General features: G+C 39.5%; 1 protein-coding gene across 1 annotated transcript in view; it reads left to right on the top strand.

The window, feature by feature from the left end:
• Nucleotides 1-18,446: 18,446 nt before the first annotated feature.
• Nucleotides 18,447-21,224, top strand: part of pde8b (phosphodiesterase 8B) — a 34,951-nt gene continuing 32,173 nt past the window's right edge. Inside the window, exons 1-2 of the mRNA XM_073477576.1 lie at nt 18,447-18,473; nt 18,550-18,606. Coding sequence (XP_073333677.1) covers nt 18,447-18,473; nt 18,550-18,606 — 84 coding nt within the window. The remainder of the gene's footprint in view (nt 18,474-18,549; nt 18,607-21,224) is intronic.

A 21,224-nucleotide genomic window follows, 5' to 3' on the forward strand; every position in this document is an offset into this window, starting at 1 on the left:
CCTCGCAGCTCCACAGCTGGTCAGACACTCTGTGGTTCAGCAGGTCACTCAGTGGAGACACTTCACGGTGTATTCACGTTATTCTGACTCACACTGACGGAAAAAACACCGAGGAAGTAAGACATGAGTGGACCGTCAACAGAGGAGAGGGCTTCACTTCCAAATGGACCCAGAAAGGTAGGAAGTTCTGCTGCTCACACTGAAGTTTTGCTGCTCACGCTGAAGTACTGCTGCTCACACTGAAGTTCTGCTGCTCACACTGAAGTTCTGCTGCTCACACTGAAGTTCTGCTGCTCACACTGAAGTTTTGCTGCTCACACTGAAGTACTGCTGCTCACACTGAAGTACTGTTACTGCTCACACTGAAGTACTGTTACTGCTCACACTGAAGTTCTGTTACTGCTCACACTGAAGTTCTGCTGCTCACACTGAAGTACTACTGCTCACACTGAAGTACTGTTACTACTCACACTGAAGTACTGTTACTGCTCACACTGAAGTTCTGCTGCTCACACTGAAGTTCTGCTGTTCACACTGAAGTACTGTTACTACTCACACTGAAGTACTGTTACTACTCACACTGAAGTTCTGCTGCTCACACTGAAGTATTGTTACTGCTCACACTGAAGTACTGCTGCTCACACTGAAGTACTGTTACTACTCACACTGAAGTACTTGAGTAAATGTACTTAGTTACATTACATGAGCCGATTAATGTTCTGTATGTAAAACCTTGTAAAGTAACTGTAAAAAAAAAAAGTACAATATTTCCCTCTGAAGTGTAGTGAAGAAGAAGCAGTGATGGAATGTAACTAAGTACTGTACTAAAGTACAATTTTGAAATAAGTATTTCTGCTACTTTATACTTCCTCTTTGCTACCGTTATTTGATAAATTTAGTTACTAGTTACTTTGCAGATTACAGATTACTTATTATGTTAAATGTTTTCATTTTATCAAATGATTCTGATGAGAAACAGATAAAGTTGATGTTTATAAACCTTCATAACAGCTTAATAGTTTAACAATTTATTAAAGTTTAATTAACGATGAAATTCCCATTAATTAATTATGTTTAATATAAATTATTATATTTTATTTTCTTTACACGATGAGCTCATTAGACTGACACGTATTTAAAGAAAAGTGAAAACTTTCCTCTGTATGAACTCTTGAAGAAAGTATCTGGAAGGTATTAATGAATGACATGAGGTATAATGTGTACAACTACCACATGGTTAATCAATAAATACATGAGGTGCTGCTGATGAGGAGGTGTGTGAGGCTGCCACCAGGGGGCGCACTGCAGGAGATCATCTGATACAAATAACCACAGAGACAACTGCTCAGACTTAAAGCCACAGCTGACAGAAGTATTTACATCCTTTACTCAAGTAAAAGTATTTATTATTTTAGTTATTATTCAAACATTCATTCATTTAACCCTTTATTCTAATCTCAAGCCTCGTGGAGGGCACGCTCTCACTCGAAACAACAAATACACAAAATGATTGACAACAAAACAAAGTTACGTTCAAGAGTCGAGGACAGTTTGTAATCGTGGTTTCAGACTGAAGTAGGACGAGAGGTGAGATTCCTGCGTTGATAAAGTTCCTTTAGTAAAAGTACAGAAGTATTATTAGTAAAATGTACTTGATATATCACAAGTTAAAGTCTACATGTTTAATAAATCATATATTAATGTCTCTTAGATCAGTATTTAGCATGAAAGGTCAAAGCTTTGGTCGACAGGGTAGAAAATGATGAACATGTGACGGTTTGTTAGTGAAACACAAAGATGTTCACCGACGTCATGATGAATTATTTATGTTAAAGTATAAACAAAGAGGGACACAAACACAAGACACAAAAAGGTCGGCAGGTGGAACAAGAAGTGAGCTTCACTAACACGCTGAGCAAAAATCCAAAATGCATATATATATATATATATATATGGTAACACTATCTGTCATATCTTTAAAATAAACAATTATATATAATTAAAAGCTATATTAAAAAACTGTTAACAAGCACTGAAATGCTTTATAAATGATTTATTAGCAATTATTTATTGAAAAGTTGCAGTTGATGTTCATAATACTTTATAAATGTTTAATAAATGATGTTGATGTTTTTAACCTTTATAATTACTAAATAAATGTTTTATGAACCATTTTATTGTTTCTTAACAGTAAAATTACTTCATTTGCTTAAGTTCTTCTTAGCATAAATATAAGTTTAAATAAGTTGAATAAATTTAAGTTAAATCAGCCATTTTTGTTACTTTTCTTCTTCTGTCAGAACTTGAGTCCAGTTTTCATCTATTTGCTGGCACTGATATTATTTCCTAAATGATTATCGGTCCTGTCAAAATGCAGAGAAATGCATAGATTTATACTTTAGTCTTCAAAATGTTCTCCAGTGACCTCAGTGTTTCTAAAATCCTGGCTACGGCCCTGACTGGGAACACGAGGAACAGAACAGAACAGAACCGAACAGAAGAGAACTGAAAAACAGTCTTAAATGCAGACGACTAATTAACAAACGAAACACAGTTGAAGAGAGAAAATGGCGGGAACAGGACGAAGGGATGAACTGAAAAAAACACAAAAGAGGAAGTAAGAAAACAAAACACTGTAACAAAAGAATCATCAGTGCAGAAGATTAAACCTGTTAACAGTGTGTAGAGACAGTATGTGGCTGATGTCAGCAGTTAGAGAGCAACATTAGCATCTATATTCTCTCACTTTTAGCTCTGTTTTTGGTCTCCACCACCTCCGAAGGGGATGTCTGTCTCTTTAGCTGCTAAATGCTGCGCTAAGATCACCGGCTGCTCTGAACTGTGTTTGTCTGCTGTTTGTTTGTTTACTCTGTTTACAGCCAGGGTTTATAGCTTTACAGTAAAGTGAAGCTCTTTCTCTTCTCATTAACATTTCTGCCCCAAAACTACAGAATGCTCCTTTAATATAACACATATATCATCAGATGCAGAGTACATTTACTCAAATACTATTTACTTAAGGTACAAATCTCATTGTACTCAAGTTTTTTCCTATTTTTACTACTTGTAGCAGTACTTTTACTTCTCATACTTTAAGTACAAATTGCTGATAATACTTCAATTTTTCTTGTACTGTAGTGGAGTATTTTTATAGTACTTTAGCGTCTAAATACTTCCTTCATCACTGCAGGTTGAAAAGCATCTGTTGTGTTTGTTTACAGTCGAATAAATCAGATCTGTGACTGACGGCAGAACATTTTGATTAAAGGAGCACTACGTAGTTTTGTAGAAGAAATTCAAACTCAGAATTTAATAATAATATTTACAATATTACAGCCTTGTTCAAATCTTTTCTACGATCGCAGGACAGACGCACAGAGACTTGACCTCTTTTATTCCCTCTCTGTAGATGTTTTTATTGATTTTACTGTTTTTTTATTTTATTATTCCGCAATCCAACAATTTATTAACATCTTATATTTCCTACAGAGTGCTTTGTTCTACTGAACTCTGTTATTTCATTTTATTTTCATTCTTGTTTTATTTATTACTGCTCCGTCTGTGTGTCTACATGTCGCTGTATGTTTTAGTACGTGTGCAAGGAAAGCTGTTCAGTCAAATTGATCCTGGATCATAGAAGATATACTGAGGTGTTGCAGATTGTTTGACAGGAGATCAACTTGATCTAAATATTTTTGAGTTTTTGCGACTGACGTTGACAGAAACAGATTTGTTAATGACACGAGAGGACAAACAGTTATTTTCATTATCCAACCATCTGCCAGGTCATTCTTCACTAATTGATTAATTGTTTAATCTGTGGAAAATAGTAAAGATCCATGCATTGATCACCAACTTGATTATTGATTAAATGTTTAAGGAAAACATTGTAAAGACTTTTTAACAGTTTATGAAACTGTCTCAGTTTAATTTTATAAGCAAACGAGACCATCAGCGAGAACACTGACTATTTCTGTACCGTTATCATAGTTTCCTTCTCTCAATAATATATATTATATTTTTGCACTATCACTTGTTGGACGACACTTAAAGGGCTGATTTATGAAACTGAAAGTAATGGATGAGCTCGGTGTGACTGCGTGAGGCCTGACAGCAGCCTCAGTTTGGAGGCAGGAGAAACACTGGACGAAGACTGAACAAAGACTGAGAGATCACCTCCAGTCTTCAGTCGGTGCAGGTTGATTTGCAGCAGGAGAATTGAATACAAACAAAGCGAGCTGACACAGATGAAGCTACAGAGCACGTGTGAAATGACAGCTGAGCCTTAAAGGGAGCAGAGGGAGGTTTTATTCTGCTGTGTGGACGATGTCAGTGAGAAACTCAGCTCATACTAGCCTTGAAAAACTTTAATATATTTAATCAATGTCATAAAATAAAAACTATTGCTCATGTCGGAGTGCTGAGGATGTGAATATTGTTTTTGTCATTTATGACATTTAGCAGCATATCTTTACTTTTGGACCATCACGTCTCATCAGAAAAACAACTCGACCTCATGGGACCTTATTATGGAAAGAATGTGTTCAGTAGTCGACGGAGACAAATAAATGTTTGATCCTGTTTGAATTGTGTCATGAATCACACAGATGATGTCAATGAAGTCTCAGTTTGTTGTAATTAAAGTAAAATCTCAGGTAGTTTTGTGTTAAACTGCTCAGTGAGCTACATCGTCTCACTCAACACCAACATGGAGCCGACTGGGCTCAGAAAAGCTCGTAAAAAAGATGAACATCACAATAAATCTGCTCATATTGACAACTGCAGTTCTGTTTCTGGTTCAGTTCTGTGAGCTGCTGATATACAGGAGCAGCTCTACAATGTTTAAGTTAGGAGACGACTTCACTAACGACAAACATCATCTGTGTGATTCAAACAGGATCAAAACATTATTTATCTCTTGTCCTTCACTACCAGACAAAGGTTTAGCATTTAACCATGGCGGTTTGGGTTCTGGTGACCTCTGCTCTCTGTTATGATCCATATTCATGTTTGTTGTTAGGCGGCGACCTCTAGTGGACGTAGTTGTTATTGTGGCTGCAAAGGAGGAAGTGAGGGGACGTAGTCAGCTCATCGGGGGGAGGACGGGTTGGACAGTTGGGTCACAGGACTTTGATGCAGCGGGTCATGATAACTTCACGTAGGTTTGTTTGTAACTGGAGTTTCAGTAATAGTGTAGCAATTTAACCAGACCGAACCGAACCAAACTGCTAGCCAACGACGAAGGTCCGGTTCACCCAGCTTCAATGGTTCTGTTGTTTTCTGAGTCGCTGACAATCGAACCTATTCGGTCGTTATTGATTTGCTTTCTGTGCTTTCCACCCAAAGAAATTTTGATCACCAGCCGCCACTGCACCCGGGTCAGAGCCAACGCAACGCTTCAGACACACGTCACAGACGGGCTGCCTTGTCTGCAGGAAGTGGGAATGGGGTCTTTAAAAAACCCATGTAGACCCGCTGATTTTGGTGGAAAAGCAGCGTTAGTTGATGATGTTTGTGCTGATGTCCGCGGTCAGAGGTCGGCCTGAACCATCACAGACGGGATGATCTCTGAGAGTCTTTATCACGAAATCTATTAATAGGAGCAGAAAGAGGAGGTGGGAGGTGGATCTCCATCAAGCCTCCGCTACTCCTGACAGCATCGTGTCTCATTCAGGGGCAGAGAGGCTTTAAATAACCCCTGGAGTCAGGAGGAGGCCCCGGGGAGAGCCGAGGAGGCCCCGGGGAGACCAGAAGGGTCATAATGGAGGGATGAGAGAGAGAGAGAGAGAGACACTGAGAGAGAGCGAGGGAGAGAGAGAGAGGGATGGACCGCAGCCAATCATCGACCAGCAGAATAAACTGGAGTGGAGACAGGAGATTTCATAAAGAGGAGCATGATGTCTCAGAGGAGGACAGAGGACAGAGAGGAGAGACGGATCCGGATGTGAAGGAGGAGGTGATGAGGAGCAGCCAGGTGGTTCAGTCCAGAGCTTCATCTCGTCCAGCGGGTGGTACAGGCCGTCAGGAAGCCGAACATCAGAGCCTCCGACAGCTTTTTCTGTGCTGGATATGATCTCAGCGTGAATTAAAGACGCCTCCCCGCGTCCCTTCATGTGCTCAGACGGAGGTGTGCGGAGGAGAAACCCGCCGGCTGTGTGCAGGCAGCTGCGGCCGACAGGACGCTGGTACCCGAGCGATTCTCCTCTGCGCCCCGGCTCCGGCTCCGGCTCCGGCTCCGCTGAGGAATGGGCTGCGCTCCCAGTATCCACGTCTCTCAGAGCGGGGTGATCTACTGCCGAGACTCGGACGAGTCCAACTCGCCCCACCAGACCACCACCATCTCTCAGGGCACCGCGGCCACGCTGCACGGGCTCTTCATCAAGACCGACGCGGCGGAGACCATCCCCTCCGTCATCACCTACCAGAACCGACACTCCCGCAACAACTCGTGCCGGGATCGGAAGGAGAACAGCGGGGGACACGTCCGCATCGAGGCCGAGACGCAGACCAGCCACACCAGCGTCAAGGTAACAGTGTGTAGAGGCTCATCAGCACCATCCTCATCCTCATCCTCATCTTCATCCTCAGCAGAGGGTAGTGAGAGCGCACCGCACGTGAGGAGGCCCATCTGTCTGTTTGTTTGTTTGTTTGTTTGTTTGTTTGTTTGTTTGTTTGTGAGCAGAGGAGGCCCGAGCCTCTTCCTCCTCTGTGTTCATGTGTTTACAGGTGATGTGACACAATCAGTCTTTTATTAAAGGAGCAATGTGTCGTTTTAATCCAAAACTATAATATTAATGAGGTGATGACACAAACTATTGTCTCCATCAGTGAATAAACCAGCTGCTCTCAGGGGACAATAAGGTCCCAGAACACTGTGTGAAGCTAGAAAGGTGGCAGGGTCCGCCACATGTAAAACAAAGTAAAACAGTATAAAGTGTGTTGTGTGTTGGCAGTAATGGAGTAAATGTACTTGCACCCACGATATCATCTGATAAAATATGTGTTGTATTAAACATAAAGTCATTAAAATGATCTCTCATACATATCAGTCATAATAATTAAATATGCAGTACTTTATATACTGTATAAAGTACTGGCCTTCTGAATGAATGCACAGTGAGTACTATTACTTTTTATATATTAGTACATTTTGCTGATAAATTACTTTTACTTGTATTTAAATATCATCGTGGTGTCGATACTTCAATAAATCATCCACCTCTGTACTCAGGTTGTTGCTGTACTGTGTGGATAAAGTATTCAGATCCTTTACTGAAGTAAAAGTACTAATACCACACTGTTCAAATACTCCACTACAAGTTAAAGTCCTGCATTTGAAGTGTTATCAGCAAATTGTATTTAATGTATCTGAAGTATTGTAAAAAGTTCTTTACTTTACAGTATCTGATATACTTTAGAAGTACTTTATTACTTCTCACCGCGCTCTGTTAAACACTTTAAAGGGTAAGATAAGATATTAATTTATTATTAATAATTTATAAATAATTTAAAGTCGTTACAATGATCACCGACTTGACCTTCAACAACATTACAAAAGTTGTGTATACGTCAGTTTATCAGTATTCATATATTAAGATGTGTAAAGTACTGACTTCCTGAACGGGTGCACAGTAGTAGTGAGTACTTTTACCTCAGTTCGCCGATATCTGGCTGATAAGTGACTTCTGTAACATTTTGGATGCAGAACTTTTACTTGTATTTAAGCAGTTTTCTGGTCGTGTTGTTGATGCTCGTCGTCTCCTGTGCTGAATAAAGACCTCAGGAAACTAGAAGCATCATAGTTGATCTTTATTTTGCATTATAAATATAATTATTATACATTAAACATTATAAAAGCAGAGCTGTCAGGGCCATAAACTGTGAGGCTCAAACCTCAGATGATCTTCTGACTGTGGACTCTTTGAGGCTCGCTGTCTTTGCCTCGTTACATAAGAACTAATCAATTAGATGCACTTTATATTTGCTCATATTGATCAGTATTCTGTTTGTGAGTCTGTGAACAAGCTTCTGTTGTAGCTCACATTTGGACCATACGGCCTCATGAAGGAGGTGAGGAGGTCAAAACTGTCCCAGCGCTCGATGAGTTACAGTTGCTCTTTATGTAAGTTCACTCTGACGCCTCCTCTGTTGTATAAGCAGGAAAATTGTTTGTTACACACGATAATGTAGCTTAATCAGCGATTAATCGATTAGTTTATTAAATTAATCACCAACTGTTCTAATAAATGATTAATCAGTTTTTAATTTTTAAGAATAAAGGTCAAAATTCTGTGATTGCAGCTTCGAACATGTGAATATTTTATATTTTCTTTCCTCTTCTGTGAATTTAAACTGAATATCTGAGTTTGAGGATGTTATCTTGGGCTTTGGGAAACACTGATTTGGCATTTTTCAGCTTTTTCTGACGTTTAATCGAGAAAATAATCAACAGATTAATCAACAATGTAAAGAATCAATAGTTGCAGCCCTGATATTCAGTTTTGGAGGATTTAAAACAGAAAAAAGCAGAAAATCCTCCACTGAGGAAGCTGCCAGAGGGAACTTTTGTATTTCTTCCTCCTCAAAATGATTAATCAGTTGGTTGTCAAATATCAAATTAATCACAAACTGTTTTGATAATCGATCAGTTGGTTTGAGTCATTTTTCAAGTAAAGTCACAATTCTCTGATGTCAGCTTGTTAAATGTGAATATTTCCTGGTTTGTGACAGTAAACTGAAGATCTTTGGGTTGGGGACAAAACAAGATATTTGAGAACAACATCTTGAGCTGTGGGAAACATTTATCAACATTTTAAAGACTAAACAACTAATCAATTAATCAGAATAATCATCCACAATGCCAATAATCTTTAGTTGCAGCCTTGATATTGCAGTTATTGCAAAAGTAATATGTGCTCATGAGTTGTAAATTGACTGTTGAGCCCTCATCCACTACCCTTCAATTACAGTTCCCACGTGGAGTTAGCTTTAGGCTACAATTTAAGCCACATTTTAGCCTGTATTTGTTTACATTTTGGTGAATTAGCTCCATTAATTATCCATTAGCACTTCCTGTTTGCAGTGTACTCGTGGATGTACAGACAACTATCACTGGATTACTGTGATACTGAAGAAAACTTAAAAACATGAAGATTCTTAAGCAAGTTCTGCAGCAATAAGGAGCGTCCATTTTCTATGTTTTCTAGTTTGTCTAGAGTTTTTTTTTTTTTAAGAAAAGAAAGTCTAAGTTCTTTGATTCCAGCTTCTTAAATGTGAATATGTCCTGGTATTTTTCCTCCTCTGTGACATTAAACTAAATATATTTGGGTTGTGGACAAAACAAAACATTTGAGGACGTCATTTTGAGCTTTTTTCACCCTTTTCTGACATTTTATAGACCAAACAACTGATCGTACATGGAGAAAATAATCGACAGATGAATCCACAATGATAATAATCGTTAGTTGCAGCTCTAATTTAGATCCAGTCCTTTTGAATGTGAATGTCATCTTGATATATCACTGCTGTCGGGTGAAGACGTCCATGTTTCATTCATGTTACATAAGTGAAGTGTAGTGTACGGTATGTAAAGTGTTTTAGGACAAAGAGCCACATATTAGCTGGACGACAGCATTTTAATGTTACGTAACATGGTTGAAAAATGGCTTATCGTCATCCTCATCTTAATAAACCAAGATTATACGTATCAATAAGCGAATGTGAAAACTGAGAGCGGCTCGGACTGTTTGCGGGATCAGATCATCGGTCTAAAGATCATCGTGCAGTTGTGTACATGTCTTGTCATGAGGGAGCATGTGAACAGATACTTCTTCATATTTATGATCGACCCCCAGAGGATGTAGCTGTGTTTGGTTAAGAAGTGGTGCAGCAGATGATCCTGTCAGCAGACCCTCAGAGGAGAGTAACTCTTTCAGGCCTGGATCAGATCTCACAAAATAAAACAGACCTTTATTACGTCAAGGAGGTTGTTTTTGTGAAACGCTCAGGATGTACTCAAACAGTAATGTTAGCCAGGGAGTGGTTGGATGCTAATGTAAGCTAACAGGTTATCAGATATGTAGTTTTACTTTGAACAGTTTCACTCTCCATCATCTCTTTAGTTGCTGATTGATCAGGAGGGGCTGAAATGTAAAAACGTTTCTACATTTCTGTGAGTTTCAACCTAGAAAACAGCAGCGTGACATCGTCCGAGCTTCCTACCTTGAGTGCAGCGTCAAAGGAAAATTGCAGCCGTGTGAATATGGCCCATTAACTGTCATTGCTGATCCAGATAAAGGGACGGATCCAGGATTTTTTTTTCTCACTTCAAGTTTAATATTGGATCAGCGTTGATTGAATTAAAGGGGTTTGTTGGGCCTTGGCGGAGGTATGTGCTCTACTGAGTGCCATTCTCCTTTTGTATGAGTTTTGGTTAACTATACTTTTGGACTTTGTTTAAAAGTGCTATTTGTTAGAAAAGTTGATTTTCTCAGTCCCAACTCGTCAAAAACTGACACTTTGGGATTGTAGGACGGGTCGGCCGCCATCCCAGAACCTCTAAAGACTGAGAGTCTAAAACCAACTTTTCTTACAAAAAGCACCTTTAACAAAAGTGCATGTCACTTAAAGCTTTGATGTTATTTGCACCTTTTATAAACCATAATCTTCACTGTAGCTGCTCAGCTAACAGTGTTAGCGGGTACGTCTGTTCACATCAGTTTGGGATCTGGAGCTTGTTGTTGTTGTTTTTCCGTTTTAAATCAAGTCTCCAGCTGCTTCAGTTGTTCAGCAGAATGCTGCAACTCTGTTTTACTGTGAAGCTCCAGAAATGTTCTGTGGACTACGAGACTTCACCTGACTATATCATTTTTGCAGATTTAATTTTTATTTTTGGCTGAACTGCTCCTTTAAGATCTTTAATAGACTTGTGTCATTAGCTCAGGGTTTCACAGTCGCTGTGTTCTCTGGTTTGTCAGCTGCTCTTCCCTCAGTTCCTCTTTTCTCTCCGAGGATCAATGATACCATTTATTATTAAAACCATCTGCCGTTCCCCTGCAGGATCTTCATAATCAGCCGCGGTATATATCACACTGACGTGTTTGTGTGTGTGTGCGTGCATGTTAGTATACACAAGTCATCTGTTCAGCCCTCTGGTCAGTGCAGCAGGAGTGTGGACGGTGGCATGTGAGGAGCTGATGCTGGCGTCCTGTACAGAGATGGCTGCAGGGTGTAAGAACATACAGACAGAGCATGAAATAGAGCTTTCTCAGCAAACGTGAACAAAACAGGTTCTGTGTTCTGGAAAGAAAATGTTCTGAAACTAATCGCAGTTCTTCTCATCTGACAACAGTTTTGCAGAAAGCGTCTTTCTTTCTTTGTTTGTCTTTTGCAAACAAACTGATGTTAATGAGAAAAGAAACAGAATGATGAACAGCGACAAAAGAAATCCCAGAGAGGAGAAGACAGAATGAAGCTGCAGGTCAGAAGAGCAGTGTGATGGTACAATCTGTGGCTGGAGAAGAAGTTTACAGATCTCAACAAGTAGTCAAAGGACAGAGACTATAAACTAACAGAGACGGACTCCTGAAGAAAAACTGTTGACAGTGAAGATGTTTTGAAAGGAGAAGGAGCTCTGATCGCACTTCCAGTTATAATCTGAGTTTTGCCGGATGAATATGTTGCTCAGCTCTTTTGGAATATGTGTTTTTTTATCCTGTTGCGCAAGTGCAAATACTTTGTTACTGTACTTAAGCTTTTGCAATGCATGATGGGTAGTTATCTGGAATATCATTCTGAGGTGACTGTAAACTGTTTTTTACTGTAAAATAAAAAAAAATGGTGCATTAGAAGGAAATACTGTAATCAGAGTACAGCACCATACAGTGATTGAGCAATAAAAATATTGTAATGGTAACATGCCAGAAGGCTAACAGCATGCTAACAGATTAAAATGCTAACAACAGGCCAGGTAACAAGGTACAGATGCTAAGAAGCTAACATGTGAACAGGCAACATGTTCGGGTTAACCTAAAAAACAGTAAATTGCTCCAAAAGTACAGTAAATGTACATAATTTAGTAAATGTACAATAACTACAGATGCTCTTTTTTACAGTATCATAATGTCATTATACATCAAAATAATGTATTTTCACATACATAACATATTAGTGTTTTTATCTATATTACTGTAAAATGATTACAGTGCACTACTGTGAATTTACTGCAACTTTTAGCCAGTAATGTTCTGTAAAATGACTGATTCTACCTTTAACTTTAATAGTCTTTGAATTATATTAATATGACAAATGTCCTTCAGAGGGAGACTTTTTACTGTGATACTCTGAGTACATGTCAGAGCCTGTACTCTATTACTTTAACTGGAGTAAAGAAGTTGAATCAGTACTTCTACTTTTACCAGAGTCTGTTTTTACACAAGTATCTTCTCCTGGAGGACAGGCTGTGTGGACGGTTGCCTCCTCTGTGTTTTTCACACTTAAGGAGTTAATTTAAAAAACACTCCAGTGTGAATAAATTAAAATCTGTTGTCATGTGAACAAAACAAAGAGCTTTTGTAATTGTAATTATGTCTGATGGCTACTCTGTGAGCATCGTTTAAAAAATCGTTTTAAAACCACCTCTCACTGCTCAGTGAGAGGTGGGCGCAGACACAACCTCAACCTAACAGGGCACAGCTTCTAGGAAGAGTTTTCCCGTCGTTTTAACGTTTGAGCGCCGACTCACATTGTGTTAAACTACATTTTCAGATGTAGCCTCCTCAGTGTGGACACAGTCTGAGCTCCATGTAAGAGGGTGTGTGTGTGTGTGTGTGTGTGAGCAGGAATGTCATCAGGCTGTGAAGTGGAAAATAGTTTGAATGTTGGACAGGGACAACTGTTTACATGCAAAGGAGTTCCTGTAGGTGTGTGTTTACATGCATGTTATCTCACTGGAGCATAGTCTGAGTTTTCATCAGGCTCAGTCGTGTTACTCTGCTTTTCTTTGGGAGTTTTTAAAATGCAGCAACTACGAGTGAAAGAAATGTTAGCTGAGTACGTTTGTGCTAAACCACAGATATGTTGAATCTGAACGTTTCTGTCTGTTTGTTTAGGCTGAACTTTCTATTCCTCTGCTTATGCTCTGGTTAGGTTTTTAGGCACAGAACCCACTTTGTTAGTGTTCGAGGAAAACATCTCTGTTTGGATTAAAATACCTGTTCAGGTCGCCACGATCATGGATGGAGACGTCTGCTGGTGTCCTTAAAGATATCCACTGGTGTAACTCGGATTGCGGTCGTCCTTCTGACAGCCTTGTTGTCTGACCACTGGATGTTTTTATCTTGTGATATTTCTCTTATAGCTGCAGAACTTGCCTGAGAATCATCATGTTTTTAAGTTTTATTCAGTATCAAAGTGATCCAGTGACAGTTGTCTGTACATCCATGGATTCATATCAAACAAAAACTAATAGTGAATTCTGCAAACTTTTAATGGTCAGAATTTAATAAGACCTGATGATATTTAAAGGTTTTTTTGTGGCAACTACTATTTTTCACGGGAAGTCGGACCATCTCTATCTGTGACCATGATGTTTTTCTAACCCTAACCAAGTGGTTTTTGTTCCTAAACCTAACCAGAGCATAAACACAGCATTGTGACAAGAGAGAAATAGAAAATTCAACCTGTAAATCAATCAAACTTTATTTATATAGGACCTGTACAAACAAATACACACCAACTGCAATAAAATGAATAGTTCAAATAATAAAAGATAAAAACAAGCAATAAAATCATGGTAAAAAGAAAGATGAAGATAAAATATTGCATGAAAAAGTTGATTCAAAAATATAATAATGATAACAACAGTAAAATGTAAATAAAATCTATATAAAATATGTTTTAAAAGAATAAAAGGTTATGATAAACTCATATATTAAAATAAGTATAAACATTAACCTACACAAACGTATTGAGCTTTATTTATTTAACATTTATTCTGGTAGTCCATGCTTTACTCCCTGACAGATTAATAGAAATGTAAAAAGAAAAGCGAAATCTTGCCATGTTAAAGAAAATCTGAAAAAAGTCCTGAAACTGTCCCTTTAATCTGGATCCACATCAGAAGTTAATGAGGTCTGTTCTGGATCGAGACGAATCCTCCATCCGAGTTTAGTGTAAAATCTGTTCGGTAGTTTTTGTGAAATCCTGCCAACAAACCAACAAACTACCGGGCGGACGCAGTGAGAACAGAACCTCCTTGGCGGGATTAAATCGAGTCCTGCCTCTGAGCACAATAACAGCCTGTACTTTGTGCTATTATTGGTCGAGTCGTATCAAATTTTAAGGTTGCAGCCAAGATGCTCACATGATAAAGTTAACCCACATCAGAGTATCAGTTGATCAGTGTGAGCTTATCGTGACTTAATGCTGTGGAAAGAAGTCTGGAGGAAGATGAGTGCAGCAGACGGAGGCTGACCTCAGGTCCATCCGGGCTCTGCAGAAGGCCGGCAGCACTGCAGATAACCGGACTGTGATCCACGTAAACAGCGAGGCCTGCTGTTAACAACGCTGAGTAATACGACGCGATGACAGCTCGGTATTTCTCTGAATACACATAATAAATAACATCTCACTGCCTGTCAGATAGAAAGAAAGTGACATAATGCATAAGATCAGAAGATCTGGAGGCCACAGTGACGTCGTACTGCTTCATTTCTGATCTCTCAACAGTCAAAGATTTTCAAAGTAAGAGCCACACACGAGGTCAGGTCCAGATGAGAGGTGCACTCCCCTCTTTGTCACTCACCCAGAATGATTAGACGTTGGCCCGCGAGTGTAAACAAGCCTTTCTGTTCTCCGGCTGTAATGTAAACCGACTTGTCATCCTTCTAATCTACCGTCATGGTAAACAGTGAACACACCTTCAAAAGAAGACATTAAACACGCTGTAACTTTGTTAGCTTCATTGCATTCTGGAGAATAAACTGCCGGAGCAGCCCTCCACAATGAAAGCACTGTTTAATCTGTATCATAACAATGTGTATGCAGTATATATGCAATGACATGATGTACCTGAGCCCGAGTGAGTAATTTAGGGTTTATTTATACAGCACCTCTCAAAGCCATCGTTACAAAGAAAGACAAAGAGACGGCAGACTGAGCTGAAATGAGTCCGGGGTGACGGCAGCACACGCAGGAGAGGATTTAGATAGTTTGAAATCTACGTCAGAGGTTTTTATAAACTTTACTGCAGCAGGAGAGAAACTTTGAGGTGAAGGCGGCAGGTGCACGCTGACGATCTGAAAACGACAACTTGGATATTGATGATTGGCTGCTTTACAAAACAAATCTGATCACAGAGATGATGCACATAGTTTTAGATTGTCGCGAGGATATCGTTAAACAAACTTGATTATCTCAGTTTCAAACATATGCAAATACAATGAACGTCATTTAATCTTAATGTGGTTATTCATTTGTTGTTGTGTGAGAAGTGTCATATGTGCACATGTGCGTGGTAATCCTGTTAGTAATCCCCTTTTTACTGGATGTATCTGTAACTTTGATACCTCCTTTATTTCTGTAACTTTACTAGAATACAGTTACTATTTTATTGTATCCTAATTATTTAATCATGTTACATATATTTTATTGCTCCCCAAGCATCCCCAGAACTTATGGGTACCGTAGATCCAGATCTTAGACTACGATTACTCCCAACTGGAAGCGAGTCTTGACGGTACATTTTTCATTTAGTTAATATCTGATCCAATAATCAGCCGACCCATAGTATCCAGTATACACGTACATGTAAATATATGTGTAATTTACTTGTACTTTTGATACTTGGGTTCATTAAATATCAGAAACTTTAAACCTTTAACTCAAGAACTGTTCATATGGGTGACTTTCATTTTCACCAAAGTTAAGTTCACTGTACTATGACTTTTGTGTACTTTATACACAAACATGAAAGTATTAGATTTAAGATATTTATGAGAAACAATATCAAACTTGCAGGACCGATGTACGGCATATTTATCATCGTAGAGACTACAGATTTCAGTTTATTATTTGTCCTCTTCCTCCCTCTTGTCCTGCAGTATGTTGTGTGACCGGTTGCTGTAACAGTGCAGATTTACAGCAGGATTAATAAAGTTTGTTTTTTTAATGTAAATATACAGGTTCAGATTACTGATAATAAAAGAAGATAACTTCTCTCAAAATCACATCTTTACTGTAGTGTAAACTCTGACGTCTAGTTTCTGTCCTCTCTCGGCTTTTTCCTCACACGTCTCTCAGTTGTGGATCAACAAAGCTTCTTCTCCTCACCCGTCCATCTTCTTAACTCTCTCCGACTCTTGTCTGCGTACTCTTAAATCTTCCTTCGCCTGTTTCCTCTTCCTGTATTTCCATGAAGTCACCTGCTCTAAGACTCCATGTTGCTCTATGACATCTTCGCCCAACACTTCCTCCATCATCTCCGAACTCCACGGACTGATCTCCCTCCAGCTGTGATTACTGAGCTCTTCCTTCCTTCCTGTCCTGGTTCACATCTGGCTGCGATGTCCTCGAGTAAAAACAGAATTGCTCATTTTCTCATGAAGCCAACCCTCAGCGCCTCCTGACATCTTTGGAGGTTGTGCTTCTTGTCATCACAGGAGCACTAGACAACTTTCCTTTTGTCTCACGAGTCTTCTGCCTTCGACACTGAACCACCAGATGCTCCTCAGCTTTCTGACTAACTTATTTGTGTACTTAGGTCGTCTCTTACCTGACTGACCTCGTGTCTTTGCCCCGTTAGACTTTCCCGTTAGACTTCAGCAAGATGGCTGATGACATGAAACTGACACTCAGAGGTCCGGGAAACTCCTTGTGGTCCGAGACAAACAGCTGTGAGGATTACTTAGATCAACAGACTGTATATTTGGCTTCTTCAACACTCTCAGAGCGACTTTATAAACATAATTTCAATTTAATGAGAACATACAGTACAAAGAGTCATCCTCCACACACAAACCTGTTTAAAGGATCAGCAGATTATCAGCAGGACGTCATTTGTCAAATCATTCACTCAAAACTGTTAAAAATACCTGTTGCAAAAAAATGAAAGTGTTTTCTGATCATAAACTTCTCTGGTTTATAGTTCGGTTGATTAAAGGAACCAAAACTGTTTGAGTACAAATATCATATACTGGGTCACTCACTTTGCAGGCTTTGTTGCCTCTAAACCGATATCACGTCATATCATTTTTAATATCAGGGTTATCATGAATATTGCGATATCACGACACCCATGGTATGTATTAAGCAACAATAAAAGTTAGTAAAGGTTTCACAATGGCATAAAATCTAAGTTAGATAAACTCAATAAATGTGTTTGTACTGCTTTTAATAACAATTATCAGAAACTCAAAAGACTTTTATTTCTTAAACGTCTGTAAACACTATTATTAACACTTCAGTTATAAAGGCCAAAGACCTGAACATAAAGTGTTCCCCACATTTATTTTATCGTATCTCTCGATCAGTTTCTTCATTCATGTTAAACACAAACATTTCTTCAGGTGCAGCAATAAAACCTCTTGATGACGTTGGCGGTTGTGTGAGTGTAGTTGTGGCTTGTGGTGTGTCCACCTGTAAGTCTAATTATCACCAACAAATATTATTGATGTTCGCCTGAGTCACCGGCTCTCGTCCACCTCACTACTTTAGTCATGCAGCAGTTTGTGCGTGGCATGCAGTGTTACGGAGCTCGTGCCTTTAGCAGAATTAAGTGAAATCCCCTCCTCCTCCCTCTTCCTTTATCTCCCCGCTCTGTTTTTGTGGACACCTCATGGATTATTCATCTTCAGCTGGATAGAGACGTTAATCTGGAAACATCCCCCCTGTCGGTTATGAGTGTGTTTATGAACAAAAAAAAACCACATCGTTCGACGAGGAGAAGTGACTCAGAATTTGCTCAAAAATAACCAGATACCTGATGGTTAAAATCTCGGGTGTGACACACACAGAGTTAATGTGTGTGCAGCGCTGATTCACCGTGTGGTGTAAGCATGTGTGTGTACGCATACGCTCAGAGGATGCACATGTAGCTGAGTTGCTTATTCACACCAGAGTGACGCATGGGGTTAAGAAGCCTGCACACACACACATAAACAGCACAGAGTGTGATGCTCCTGCAGCCAGATTATGCAAGTAAACCTGTGTGTTCAATCTGTGACTGGCTGCTAATACCCTCTAAAGATGTTTACAGCAGGCAGGTTCACTCTGTGCTGCTTAGACTGCATGTAAATATCTTTCTGCAGCGTAGGAGGGGGGATCGCTGTTTTTCACTGAAGAAATTATTGTTCTCAGGACTTTTTTAAAGCTGAAAGAGAGGAGAGAGGAAAACGATTTAAACTGCAACATAAACAGTTTGTGCAAGAAAAAAAAAGCAATATGCCAATATGCTTCTGGACATGAACGGTAAAATGGTAAGAAGTGTTCCCAGCTTGTTGTTTTGAGTGTTTTCTGTGCTCTGTTTGTAAAAGTGTCCTCTGTTGTTTGCAGGTTTCAGCTACAGAAGAATGTGTAGGACCCATGAGACTGACTCAAGAGCCCATTCAGGTAAGAGACAAACAAACTCCTGCAGGCATGAAGCTCGTTTGTGAGCAGCTGATTCCTCCTCTGTTTGTTTTCTGTGCAATAACTGAAGATTATGTTTGATAACTGCATTCGACCTGCTGAGTTTCCTCAACACCCGAATGTATATGATTAATTGATTCGTCACTCATAAAAGAAAGTGTCGAATGCTCATCACAAGGTGGCATCACGAGAGACTGGAATCAGAGAGTATTCAGTGTTGTTTTAATGTTGAAAAATCACTAATAGTTGTTGATTGTTTTTCAGCTGATCGTTCAGGGGTCAGCAACGTTTTGTTAAACTATTATGATATATAAGTAAGAAGATTCTTGTGCATACGAAAAACATGTGACGCAAAACTGTGTTAAAGCCACCAGTGTCAAAGAAAACAAAAAGAAAAAGAAAGAGGGGGTGGATGAATAAATAGATACATACATTTGTATAGTAGGCGCAGACAGTAAACAAGATGAGTGTAAGTTATTGTACAATCTAACAAAGCGACGCGTCATATCTGAGTGAGAACGTGTGGGTTGGAGAGGGAGCAGCTGAGGATATCCTGATCTTCAGTGGATGCTGGTGCTTCGTGGATTACAGCTAACCATTGTTTTATTGATGGAGGCTCAGGGGGGAGAACCGCGAGTTAAACCTGCTGAAACAATCTGTCTAAAAGCTCTCCTGGTGCGGTCACTGAGCACGGGGTCGTCACTGAATATACATAAAGTAGGCTGTTCAGAAGAGGAGCATTCCCAGAAAACTCAAGATTAATTCTGATTGTAAAGTTTTGCAAGAAATCTGTCTGGAGCAGCAAAACATATCTGAGTGTGATAACGACGGGAACACGGCCTGAAAAGTCTAAACTAGCCTGTCAAGATTGTTAACAGGCATAAATGAGCATTCATTCATGTTCTGGGCTGTTTATGCTTATTAGGTATTCACACTTTGCATTTCCATCACAATAACACGTGTTGGTGCATTTCTTAAACTACAGAACTCGTCTACAATAAAGAAAACGTAAAGTAAAAAGTATATCTCTGAAGGTTTAAGTGCTGTATCGTAGTCACATGTTTCAGTTTCACCTCTCATCCAAGAGGCTTCTTCAATTCTAACTAACTGAAGAGAAGCTGCAGGGTTTTAAACTCTGTGTGGGAGTGTGTGGACACGTGTGGGTCCCTCTGTCCCTCTGAAGCTAACTGAAGCTCACGTCATATTAATATAATTCAAAGACTATTAAAGTTAAAGGTAGAATCAGCAGGATTTGTCCCAGCTGTTCTTGAACGCACCACAAAGATAGTTGATTGTTGAGTCTCATTCCCAGGACGTCAAACAGCCACATGTTGGGTTGGTAAAGCGTCCCGAGCAGCAACAAAGAGAGAAAATAAGAAACTCTCTGCAGATACGAGACACTAACACGCCTTTTCTCCCCATTCCAGCCTCCCTCTCTGTCTGTTTACGTCTTCTTACGTCTTTGTTTCGTCTCGCTGCGTCTGCCGTGCGTGATGTGCTCTGATAGGTCGACATCAGTCTTGTGATGTTGGGAAGGCGGCGTGCGATGACGCCAAATAACAATAATCCATAATTCACCTCAAATGCATCAAACTAAAGTAACGAGGCTGTTTTGAAGCTGTGAGGAGGAGAAAGTTCAGATGTTTGTGTTCAGATGTAGAGAGGGAAAGTCACAGAGATACTCAAGTACAGTACAGATACCTGAAACATGTACTGGAGTACAGTAACTAAGTATTTGTACTTTGTTGCTTCAGACCTTTGTTTATAATGAAGTACTGTCACGCTGCAGAGACGTCTCTTTGTTTGGTTCAGACCAACAAATGTCAACAAATCAGGATTGTGATTGTTTGTTTCAGTAAAAATCAAAATTGTGACGCAAAAATGATCTCGTTGAGATCGTAATATCTGTCAGAATGGTCTCTGTGAATTTTGCTTGATATAATAGTTTTCAGACATCGTTTGTTGCTGGGTGCTCTCTCTCTCTCTCTCTCTCTCTCTCTCTCGCTCTCTCTTCTTCTCTTCAGTTCAACATCTGAATGAAAAACAGATTAAAACATTTTATTAACTCTCCTCAGGTGTTTATTCAGGACGTGTTTACTCTCAGCACACTTCACTTTTTAAACTCAGTCAGACTGTTTGTACTCTCGTGTTGTGTTCGGGTCACGTCAGGATTTTCTGCTAACATGATCTCTCTACTGGGAAGAACCAGTCACATTCACTTCCTGGTGGTAAATTGACTTGAAGTATGCTGGGATGGTTTTCTTAATCTAAATATTTTCCATCACTCGTCTTGTACTGCAGGAGACTGTTTACATAAGCCAGTCAGACAATCTTAAAGGACTGTTTCACAATTATTCACGTCTGTCATGAAGCAATAGTCAGGTGACCACTGACACAGGTTTTATTAGTGCTGAGCATTGAGAGATCGCCTTCTTTACAAAAATGTATTTAAAGGTTTATCTGAAGCTGAATGAGACTTTAAAAAAGCTTTTGTTCTAAAATGTTAAATAACTTTTAAACCGCGAGTCCTACACATGTGCTTTAAGACTCATGTAAAGTGCAGTTTCTCAGCTCTTCAGTGGTGTCACACACGTCTTGTT

The sequence above is a fragment of the Pagrus major genome, chromosome 12 (genome assembly GCF_040436345.1).
Source record: "Pagrus major chromosome 12, Pma_NU_1.0".
Taxonomy (NCBI): Eukaryota; Metazoa; Chordata; class Actinopteri; order Spariformes; family Sparidae; genus Pagrus; species Pagrus major.